Source organism: Chrysemys picta, chromosome 5 (genome assembly GCF_011386835.1).
Source record: "Chrysemys picta bellii isolate R12L10 chromosome 5, ASM1138683v2, whole genome shotgun sequence".
Taxonomy (NCBI): Eukaryota; Metazoa; Chordata; order Testudines; family Emydidae; genus Chrysemys; species Chrysemys picta.
Window position 1 is genome coordinate 129,752,444 of NC_088795.1, and position 12,196 is coordinate 129,764,639.

General features: G+C 43.3%; 1 protein-coding gene across 5 annotated transcripts in view; it reads right to left on the reverse strand.

The window, feature by feature from the left end:
- KRCC1 (lysine rich coiled-coil 1) overlaps positions 1-8,132 on the reverse strand; it is a 49,617-nt gene extending 41,485 nt beyond the window's left edge. For 3 of the 5 annotated variants that reach the window (XR_010601640.1, XR_010601639.1, XM_008169709.4), the window contains exon 1: positions 7,964-8,132. Coding sequence is in view for 2 of the 5 variants with exons in the window: in XM_008169709.4 (XP_008167931.2) it covers positions 7,964-8,108 (145 nt within the window). In the remaining 3 variants the exon portion in view is untranslated. Of the gene's footprint in view, positions 1-6,784; positions 7,547-7,963 lie in introns of those variants that run through there. The other 2 variants (XM_065597247.1, XM_065597246.1) reach the window with 2 other exon arrangements.
- Positions 8,133-12,196: the final 4,064 nt, after the last annotated feature.

Sequence of the window (12,196 nt, forward strand, 5' to 3'; positions counted from 1 at the left end):
AGTGTCACTTTATTTTCTTTGGATGGCAGAACCATTTTGTTTTGTGGTTCTCATATCCTAAGAAGGTATGACAATACTAAAAAAGAAACATGGAGTATCTCCTGTTGATATCAAACATTCAACAAAGATGAAAGTCAATGTGCACACTGTTAGATATAGTTTTCTGCTCTTCTGGCATGTAAGAATTCCTATAAGATGATGGATATTGTATTCACTAGCATTTGAAATAATATTTCTAAAGGACTCATTATACTCAGCGCTCCTTGAAGACTGGCTTGTAGAACACTGCGTAACAGCTCTCATTTTATGCCCATTACATGTTTTGGTGGGAGGACGGAAGATGAATTGTTCAGAGCAAAGACATTAATATACTGACTTAAGTCACACATTGTCTCTCTGTAGAGGGGTCATGGCTGTGATCCCCAAAAAGGTAAATTGTTTAGAGCTCATATTGTTTTGTTTAATTAGCAACAAAAGAGTACGAGCTCGAATCCTTAAAACGCCATAAAAGACCTCAGGCTTAGGCTGTGGAAGGACAGATGCCAGAATAGGTCCCCAAAAACTGCTGTTAATTTAAAAATATATACATATGAAGAACCCTTTTCCTATACAAATTAAATTGTGCCAGCACAAGTGACATTCATACCTACAGTTGTATAAGTTTACTTTGACATGGCTATTAATTAGAGCTGTCGATTAATCATAGTTAACTCATGCGATTATCCCCAAAAAATTAATTGGGATTAAAAATATTAATCACAATTAATCTCAGTTTTAATTGCACTGTTAAGCAATAGAATACTAATTGAAATATATTAAATATTTTGGATGTTTTTCTACATTTTGATATATATTGTATTGTGTTGTAATTGAAATCAAAGTGTATATTATTTTTGATTCTAAATATTTGCACTGTAAAAATGATAAACGAAAGAAATAGTATTTTTCAATATACCTCAAACAAGTACTGTAGTGCAATCTTTGTCGTGAAAATGCAATTTAGAAATGTAGATTTTTTTGTTACATAACTCCACTCAAAAACAAAACAATGTAAAACTTCAGAGCCTACAAGTCCGCTCAGTCCCAGGTCTTGTTCAGCCAATTGCTAAGACAAACAAGTTTGTTTACATTTACAGGCGATAATGCTGCCCTCCTCTTATTTACAATGTCACCAGAAAGTGAGAACAGGCATTTGCATAGCATTTTTGTAGCTGGCATTGCAAGGTATTTATATGCAAGATATGCTAAACATTCATATGCCCCTTCATGCTTCGGCCACCATTCCAGAGGACATGCTTCCATGCTGATGATGCTTGTTACAAAAATAATGTGTTAATTAAATTTGTGATTGAACTCCTTGGGGGAGAATTGTATGTGCCCTGCTCTGTTTTACCTGCATTCTGCCATATATTTCATATTATAGCAGTCTCAGCTGAGGACCCAGCACATGTTGTTCATTTTAAGAACTTTCAAAACACAAAGAAGGTACCAATCTGAGATTTCTAAAGATAGCTACAGCACTTGACCCAAGGTTTAAGAATCCGAAGTACCTTCCAAAATCTGAGAGGGACAAGGTGTGGAGCATGCTTTCAGAAGTCTTAAAAGAGCAACACTCTGATGCAGAAACTACAGAACCCGAACCACCAAAAAAGAAAATCAATTTTCTGCTGGTGACATCTGACTCAGGTAATGAAAATGAACATGTGCTGGTCCGCATTGCTTTGGATTGTTATTGAGCAGAACTTGTCATCAGCATGGACGCATGTACCCTGGAATGGTGGTTGAAGCATGAAGAGACATATGAATCTTTAGTGCATCTGGCACGTAAATCTCTTGTGACGCCAGCTACAACAGTGCCACGTGAACGCCTGTTCTCACTTTCAAATGACATTGTAAATAAGAAAAGGGCAGCATTATCGCCTGCAAAAGTAAACAAACTTGTTTGTCTGAGCAATTGGCTGAACAAGAAGTAGGACTGAGTGGACTTGCAGACTCTAAAATTTAACCTTTTATTTTGAATGCAGTTTTTAGTACATAATTCTACATTTGTAAGTTCAACTTTCATGACAAAGAGATTGCACTACAGTACTTGTATTAGGTGAACTGAAATATACTATTTCTTTTATCAGGGGATAGCCATGTTTGCCTGTATCTACAAAAACAACAAGGAGTCCAGTGGCACCTTAAAGACTAACAGATTTATTTGGGCATAAGCTTTCGTGGGTAAAAACCTTACTTCTTCGGATGCATAGAGTGCATATTTCTTTTGTTTTTTTACAGTGCAAATATTTGTAATCAAGTGAGCACTGTACACTTTGTATTCTGTGTTATAATTAAAATCAATATATTTGAACATGTAGAAAACACCCAAAAATATTTAAATAAATGGTATTCTGTTATTGTTTAACAGTACGATTAATTTTTTTAATCGCTTGACAGCCCTATTAACATTCTCCCTTTAGGCTAGTTCATGTCCAAACACATGACTAGCAGCCCCTACTATATATGCTGACAAGAACAGATAGCTTTCATGAATCTAGTTCTTATTGTTACCCATACCAGCTAACAGAGATATTTTAATGGTGTGAGAATGTATTGTTTGCAAAATTAACATTTTAAAGGGACATTAGTGAATGGAGGGCCCTTAAACACTCTACTCCCTAGTTCATATGAATAAATCCTCTTTCGCCAGAGAAGTAACCTCTAGCACAGGGGTCGGCAACCTTTCAGAAGTGGTGTGCCGAGTCTTCATTTATTCACTCTAATTTAAGGTTTCGCATGCCTGTAATACATTTTAATGTTTTTAGAAGGTCTCTTTGTATAAGTCTATAATATATAACTAAACTATTGTTGTATATAAATTAAAATGCACAGCCCCCCGGATCGGTGGCCAGGACCTGGGCAGTGAGAGTGCCACTGAAAATCAGCTCGCGTGCCACCTTTGGCACACGTGCCATAGGTTGCCTACCCCTGCTCTAGCATTTTTAAAATACTTCTTCTGGTAGCTGGTGCAGAAGGCTATTGGAAATGAGGAATACCTTCAATACATAGTTTCACCCCGAGACCTTTGGTGCTAATGAGTTTATAAAATGCCAAGTTTCAATTGAAGGCATTTGCGGTTACCCAAAAAACAAAAACAAAAACCCAACCCCACAAACATGAGAAAACAGGACTTTGTACCACTTTCCCCAAACGTATTCATCTGAAGAAAGTAAATGCTCATCTTCAAGAATTTGATTGCTTAAAAGGGCTTAGTGTCAGTTTGACACCCATACTTAAGCAGTTTTATTACTCATAAGGAATCATTTTGTCACTATTATTTCTGTTCATCACTGCAGGAGACCTGTACTAATTTGCACTAGCGATGGGGTGATCTATTGTTAATTTAATCACTAATGCAAGTTTCAGAAATTTAACAATAAAACAATTATACACCACTAACTGTACTTGGTTAATTTAGACTTTAGTTCCATTTTAATTTGTAGTACTCCATGTCCTAGCAAGTATTTTGTAGATAAATACATAAATGAAGCCTAACATGGCAGGCTTATTTACTATCTCTGCTATTGAACCTCTGGCAAGATGAGGTAGTAATGTGTGTGTTTAGCTACATGTTAGTAGGTGTGATTAGCTACATGTTACCACACATGATGCTTTCTACCGGAGAATTTCTCTACGATCAAATGGTAAGAGGTGGTGAAAATTTTTTTTTACTGTTCTCTCACCCTAAGCCACAACCTCAAGATTAAGCTTCAGGACTCTATTTCACAGGTCTGATGTACAAAATTTGGTTCATATTTGTTGTTGAGATTTAAAGAAAATTCCAGAAGATTTAGGACAGTGACGTGCACTGCTTCACGAACTCTCTACAGCTGGCAGGTAGTCTCCCTTCTGTAATTTTTAAGAACTCAAGGTCAAGTACTTTGGCTCTATTTACATATCATACGTGTTCTTCAGTGCTGCTTCATGAAAGGACAGCATCTTTCCACTTACAGCAAAACATATGCAAGTCAGCCTCCCATTCACATCTTGTTTGTTATTAGTTTCTCCCTTAGGTTTTAAATGCTACTTGCTTTTAGACACTGTCACGGTGGGAAATATTTTATTTCACAGGGGAACTGCACTGCCACATTTCTGCCATTTTCTTAATCTTAGTAAGATTTTTTTCCTCCCCCATGTGCGGTAATGGATATCATAGCATGTATGAGAAAATTGTCTACAGGGAGGCAAATGCACCGGGTGCATCAGGATCAGTATGTAGATCTCACTGCAAGATAGATTAGGCATCACCAAAAAGTATATAAAATATAGATATGAGTCTCGAACTGTGAGAATTTGAATGAGTGAGATTTTAAATGTCTCACTGAAACATACAGCAAAATCCAACCTCACAAAGGAGAGACTTCAAACTCTGGCTTAAAATGCATCACAGAGAAGAGAGAGTCACCCTTACCCCAATGAATGAGACTTGGCAGGCCTGACAGGGTATATATTTACATACACACTAGCTGCACTACAGGTTTGCTATGCTCCAGAGCCAAAACGCATACCTGTTGCCAAGACGTGCTCACATGGAAAGGAGGGAGACTCCCAGGTTAAAGGAATGGATTTCAAAGCGGTGTTTGAAATTTCTCTCTCCTGTGACACAGGGTTTTGCTGTGCGTGTTTCACTGAGATTTAAAATCTCACGCATTATTTTCTGAAATCTCCCTCATTTAAATTCTCGCAGCCCAAGAGGCCTGGTAAACCGTGGTTAGGTGTAGTTACTGTCTCCTCACAGGAGGGTCTGAGAGCCCCCAGCCCTTCAGCCTCTGCTTTGCAACTACACCATAGCTCCAGCTACTACTCCCAAGGCTGTCCCCTCTAATACCTATCCCCAACTAGCCTCTTCTTCTCTCCAGCCCCCACACCTTCCCTTTAACACTCCCCACCAGCCTCTCCCCTCTACTACCACCACCACTCCCTCTTCCAACACCTCCCACCCCCAGCCAGACTCGTCCTCCCCACAACACTCCATACCTCCCCTCCCCCTTTCTGCCCCACCCCTCTCCCACCCAAAAACTAACAGCAACTTTTTTTTTTTTTTTTTTAAAGTACATCAGAAGCAGGAAGTCTGCCAATAAATCAGTAGGGCCACTGGACGATCAAGGTGCTGAAGGAGCACTCCAGGAAGACAAGGCTGTTGTGGAGAAGCCAAATGAATTCTTTGCATCGGTCTTCACTGCAGAGGATGAGAGGGAGATTCCCACACCTGAGCCATTCCTTTTAGGTGACAAATCTGATTAATTGTCCCAGATTGAGAGGTCAATAGGGTAGGTTTTGGAACAAATTGGTAAATTAAACAGTAATAAATCACCAGCATCAGATGGGATTCACTCAAGAGTTCTGAAGGAACTCAAATATGAATTTGCAGAACCATTAACTGCAGCATATAACATTGCTTAAATCAGCCTCTGTATCAGATGACTGGTGGATAGCTAATGTGATGTTGATTTAAAAAAAAAAAAAAAAAAAAAGAGGACGACTCCAGAGGTGTTCCTGGCAATTACAGGCCAATAAGCCTAATTTCAATAACAGGCAAACTGGCTGAAACTACTATAAAGAACAGAATTATCAGACACACAGATGAACACAATATGTTGGGAAAAAGAGTCAATACAGATTTTATAAAAGGGAAATTATGCCTCTCTAATCTACTAGAATTCTCTGAGGGTGTCAACAAACAAGTGGACAAGGGTTAGCTAGTGGATATAGTGTACTTGGACATTCAGAAAACTTTTGACAAGGTTGCTCACAAGATTCTTAAGCAAAATAATTAGTCATGGGATAAGAGGGAAGGTCCTCTCATGGCTCAGTAACTGGTTAAAAGATAGGAAACAAAGGATAGGAATATAAATAGTCAGTTTTCACAGTGGAGAGAGTAAATAGCGGGGGCCCCCAAAGATCTGTACTGGGACCAGTGCTGTTAAACATATGCACAAATGATTTGGGAAAAGAGGTAAACAGTGATATGGCAAACTCTGTACATGATACAAGATTATTCAAGATAGTGAGTCCAAAACAGACTGAAGTGTTACAAAAGGATCTCACTAAACTGGGTGACTGGACAACAAAATGGCAGATGAAAATCAATGTTGACGAATGCAAAGTAATGCACCTTGGAAAACATAATCCCAACTATCCTGGGGTCTAAATTAGCTGTTACCACTCACAAAAGAGATCTTGGAGTCATTGTAGATAGTCCTCTGAAAACATCTGTTCAATGTGCAACAGCAGTCAAAAGAGCTAACAGAATACTAGGTGCCGACTCTGTGGGTGCTCCATGACTGAGCACCCAGGGAGAAAAGTTAGCAGGTGCTCAGCACCCACCAGCAGCCAAGCTCCCCATTCTCTCCCCAGTGCCTGTCCCCTGCCGGCAGCCCCGCTGATCACTCCTCCCCCACCCTCCCAGTGCCTCCCGCCTGCCACAAACAGCTGTTTTGCAGTGTGCAGGTCGGCTCTGGGAGGGCAGGGGAGGAGTGGGGATGGGGCGCACTCGAGGGAGGGGGTGGAAAGAGGCAGGGCGGAGGCAGACCAGAGGGGGATAGAGGTGTGGCAGGGACTTGGGGACAGGGGTGGAGTGGGGACAGGGTCTGGAGTGGAGGGGGCAGGGGGTCAAGCACCCCCCCGGGTAGAGGGGATGTCGACACGTATGAACAGAATGTTAGAAACCCTTAGGAAAGAGATAAATAGTATCACAGAAAATATCATAATGCCACTACGTAAATGCATGCTATGCCCACACCTTGAATACTGCAGGCAGTACTGGTCATCCCATCTCAAAAAAGATATATTATAATTGGAAGTAGTACAGAGGAGGGCAACAAAAATGATGAGGGGTATGGAACCGCTTCCATATGAGGTTAAAAAGACTGGGACTGTTCAGCTTAGAAAAGAGACTACTAAAGGGAGGACATGACAGCAGTCTATAAAATCATGACTGGTGTGGAGAAAGTGAATAAGGAAGTCTTATTTACCCCTTCACATAACACAAGAACCACGGGTCAGCCAATGAAGTTAACAGACAGCCCGTTTAAAACAAATATAAGGAAGTACTTCTTCATAAAACACACAGCTAACTTGTGGAACTCATCACCACAGCATATTGTGAAAGCCAGAACGATAATTGGATTAAAAAAAGATTTAGATAAGTTGATGAAAGATAGGCCCGTGAATGGGTTTTAGCTAAGATGGTCAGAGGGACACAACCCCATACTTTGGGTGTCCCTAGCCTCTGACTGACAAAAGCTGGGACTGGACAACAGGGGCTGGATCACTGTAAATTGCCCTGTCCTATTCACTCCTTCTGAAGCATCTGGAACCAGGATGACGGGATACGGCCAGACAGACCATTGGCGTGACCCTGTGTGGCTGTTCTTATGTTCAACCGCCCCTGCTCCAGCCTCCCCTTGAACACCTCCTGCCTTTCCCTTTCCTCTGCCAGCCCCTTCCCGAGCCCAACACCCCCACCCTTTTATTATTGCTAGTCTCATGTTTTGTATCACTGCAGTATCCAGGAGGGTCAGCCCCATAGACTCCCCCCAGTGCAGCCCCCATTTCCCCTGTGGCTCTCCCCAGTGCAGCCCCCATCGCCCTTGTGGCCCCAATGTAGCCCCCATTTCCCCATAGACTCCCCCCAGTGCAGCCCCCCCCATCTCTCCTGTGGCTCCCCCAGTGCAGTCACCCATCGCCCTTGTGGCTCCCCCCAGTGCAGCCCCCCCCCATCGCCCCTGTGGCTCCCCCCAGTGCAGCCTCCGCCCTCTCGCTTTCACACGTACGGGCCCTATCACGCCTCAGCCCCAGGCCCGCCCCGGGCCCGGCTCCCCGGCCTCGCTCTGCCTAGTCGGGCTGCTCCCCGCCAGGCTCCGGCCCCGCCCAATGGGGAGCGGGGGAGGGGCGCCCGGCCGGCCCCTCACTCACTCACCTTCTCTCTGGACAGTGGGCACGGGGCGCGGGGCCCTATCCCTACCCCCCGCCTCCCCCCCCACGGGGGCCGCCGCCATGGGGGAGCCCGTGGGGCGGGCGCTCCCCGCTAGCTGCGCAGGGATGGCGGCGCCCCGCCCGGCCATCTTACAGCGAGCGCGCCTGCGCCGAGCCTAGAGACCAGCCGGCGGGCGGGGCCTCGAGCTCACGCGGCTTCCCGGCCGGGCCACCTTAAAAAAAACAAACCTCCGCCAGCGCCCAGCCGCCTTAACGAGAGCCGGGTCCGCCTCCCCCCGCAACAGAGCCTGGGCCCCTCAAGGGGAACCTGGTCCACCTTAACTGGCGCTCAGCTCCCCTTCAAGGGGAACCTGGTCCACCTTAACTGGCGCTCAGCTCCCCTTAAGGGGGACCAGGCCACCTTAACCGGCGCCCTGTTCCCTTCAAAGGACTAGTCATCCTTAAATACTGGAGCACATGAAAATTACAGGTGCCATCCCGTAATAGCCCGTCTCCAGTTGCCCTTTGGCTCCAGGGATGGCAGGTCCCAGCATGCCATGCAGCTGTGGAAAAATTGGAAAGAGTCCAGCGGAGGGCAACAAAAATGATTAGGGGTCTGGAGCACTTGACTTATGAGGAGAGGCTGAGGGAACTGGGATTGTTTAGTCTCCAGAAGAGAAGAATGAGGGGGGATTTGATAGCAGCCTTCAACTACCTGAAGGGGGGTTCCAAAGAGGATGGAGCTCGGCTGTTCTCAGTGGTGGCAGATGACAGAACAAGGAGCAATGGTCTCAAGTTGCAGTGGGGGAGGTCCAGGTTGGATATCAGGAAAAACTATTTCACTAGGAGGGTGGTGAAACACTGGAATGCGTTACCTAGGGAGGTGGTGGAGTCTCCTTCCTTGGAGGTTTTTAAGGCCCGGCTTGACAAAGCCCTGGCTGGGATGATTTAGCTGGGAATTGGTCCTGCTTTGAGCGGGGGTTGGACTAGATGACCTCTTGAGGTCCCTTCCAACTCTGATATTCTATGATTCTATGCTCCATCCTGCAGACCGTGTAACCAGGCCACTGGGATCAAGGTCACGCTCTGGGTACCAGCACCTGCACCGCCTTGGGCATCAGGGCTGTGTTAACAGATGAGAGTGTTGCAGGCTGTGCTGTGGAACTCTGTGGCCAACCTCAGGGGATCACACGTTGCCTATGTCTGCTCTGTGAGGTCTTAGGTTGTCTCTTGATGACATGGATGGCCTCCAAGACTCTCCATCCAGCTTGCCTCTTGATAGGTGCATAACAGAGCTGCAGTATTGCAACCCCCAAGTGTTCAAATATCATGAGCTCCACCACCATGCCAGGTTGCACTGCCATTGACTGAAACAGGCCATCAGGCTCATCCGGCAGTGAGTGCTCTGGAAGATGAAGGAAATTAAAAATTGCTTCAGATTAAATTATGTTCAAGGTGAGGTCTGTACTAGAGATGGGCCTGACCTACAAAATGGAGACCTATGCTTGGGTCTGGATTTTGAACACTACAAAGGTCAAGGGGAGGGGTAGGCAACCTCTGGCACGCGTGCCGAAGGCGGCACGCGAGCCGATTTTCAGTGGCACTCACACTGTCTGGGTCCTGGCCACCGGGCCAGAGGGCTCTGCATTTTAATTTAATTTTAAATGAAGCTTCTTAAACATTTAAAAAAAGTATTTACATACAACAATAATTTAGTTATATATTATAGACTTATAGAAAGAGATCTTCTAAAAACGTTAAAATGTATTACTGGCACACGAAAGCTTAAATTAGAGTGAATAAATGAAGACTCGGCACACCACTTCTGAAAGGTTGCCACCCCTGGTCAAGGGTTTTGGCTGGGTTCCTGACAGAGGTGGGTGATCAACCTCAAATGTGGATCTGAATACAGATTTGGATTCCTCACTGCCAGCCTGTCCACTTTCCTCTCGGTCACAGTGGTTCTCAAACTTTTGCATTGGTGACCCCTTTCGCACAGCAAATCTCTAAGTGCAACCCGTCCTTATAAATTAAAAACACATTTTGTAATTTTTAGCACTATTATAAATGCTGGAGGCAAAGTGTGGTTTGGGGGTGGAGGCTGATGGCTTTTGACCCCTCACGGAATAACCTTGTGACCCCCTGCGGGGTCACGACCCATCAGTTTGAGAACCCCAGTCTAGGACCTGTTGCCTCCATGAGATTCACAGAGTTTCAGGGCTGTTGTAATGAGGCCCCTGAGATTTTGCTTTGCCATTTGCTCGCTCATAATTAGAGAATCAAATTCCATAATTAATGATAAGTTAATTATAAATTGTATGAGCCACTTAAACATTTGAGGATTCAGCTGTTGTGTTGGTGAGCTACTAGCATGTATTTGATGAAATTATGGACAGCAGATGGTGCTGTTTGTTTTATTGATATAAGGGCAAGAAATAGAGGAAATTTTCCATCAGAAAATGCCAATTAGTTGAAAGCAAAATGTTTCAGTGGAAACATGTTGATTTTGCCAAAAGTTCATTTAGAAAGAAAAATTGAAATAAAACATTTCAAATCTTCCATTTCAACCTTTTAGTAATGGAATGTTTTGATTTTCCATTTCAAAATGACTTTTTGTGTCAATTGATTAAAAAAATTATGGTATGTAATATAAAATTTAAAATTGAAATTGGAATGAAACATTTTGATTTTATCAAAGCAAGGTATTTCAATCAACCTGAAATGATTTTTTTTGTTTGAAATTTTTTTCCATTGGAAATTTGAAATTTTTGCTTTCATTTCATTTTGGAATGGGAAAAAATTTCCCTGTCAGAGCTATCTGAAGTTTCAGAAAAGCCGAATCTTCCATGGGTATCTTCTTATTAATATTGGAATTTTAATGATATATTGTGACACTACAGTATCATGGCCTACAAGTCCACTGAGTGGTAAACTTGTGCAACCTCTAATCAGCAGCAGACAAATCTCGCTACTCACACAAACTCAAAAGCAGATCTTTCTAGAGCTATTCAGAATTCATGCTTGCTATCTGAAGATCCAAAAAGGCTGACAGACTGCTGTTTACTTTCAGCGACCAAGGAGATGGTGCCACAGATGGTTGCACAAACACTCTAGCACAAACTGTGTTGAGGGTGAGAGGTCCCGAGCAATGGAGGCAGGAGTGGAAAAAGAGATCAGTTCGAATTGGAACGAAATCATTTTCAAAATGTTAGAATTTCCCGCAGAACTGGAATTCCAGCTCTAGAAGTCACTTCCTCTTTTACCCTTTTCTTCTATTTTATATGCTTAAAGCTTATAATTTGGTAATATAAATACAGTAGATCAAGCTATATTATTTGATACAGTATCATACGGTGTAATTTTATCACTAGATAAAATAAAGCTTAAAGATGTTTAAGTAGCTTTAATTTTCTTATATAGTTTAAGGCATTTTGTATCACCCTCCTTCAGTGTGGAGAAGTTTTGTTGCCTTGGCACCCTGACTACAAAATATTGCAAATAGTTCAGACCATGCCATCTTTTTAAAATAGAAATGTGATCGATATGATATATACAGTCAATCTTTAACAAAGATCTATATACAAGGTATTTGTTTTGTATTAAAGAAGCTGATACGTTCAAATGGTACAGTAAGTTGAAAAGCCAATGTGAAGTGTCAGTCTTTAAGATGAATCATCCAAAATATTATAAGGACTAAGTGACCATAAAGCCTGATTAACTATATGATTAGAGAGACAAGGTGGGTGAGGTAATATCTTCTGTTGGCTGAACTTCTGTTGGTGAGAGAGAGAAGCTTTTGAGCTTACATAGTGCTCCTCTGACCACTTCTGTAAAGGGTATGGAACCTACAGGTTTGGTGCCTCAGGGGACACTGCTCACCTACAGGCAGAAAACCAAGCCTTACAGCCACAATGAATCATTTCCAGGTGGAAAACTGCACTTATGAGAACAGATCACAGGACTGCAAGTGGGAATGTCTCCCACAGCCCCATGGCACATGCCACCTTCAAGACCTGAACTCATAGTACCATTATCAGATTGCTACGATGGATTAACCAGGACAGGCTTCCATTTCCTGCTATGGCCCAAGGCCTACCAGAGGAACCAGAGAGGAGTAGGACTGGTCATCAGCCTTCTAACAGGTCAGGCCCTGTACTGGGTGTTCCCTTTACTACAGCAGGATCACTCCATACTGGCCAGTTGGGACACCTTCCTCTGGCAATCTTTGACAACCCAC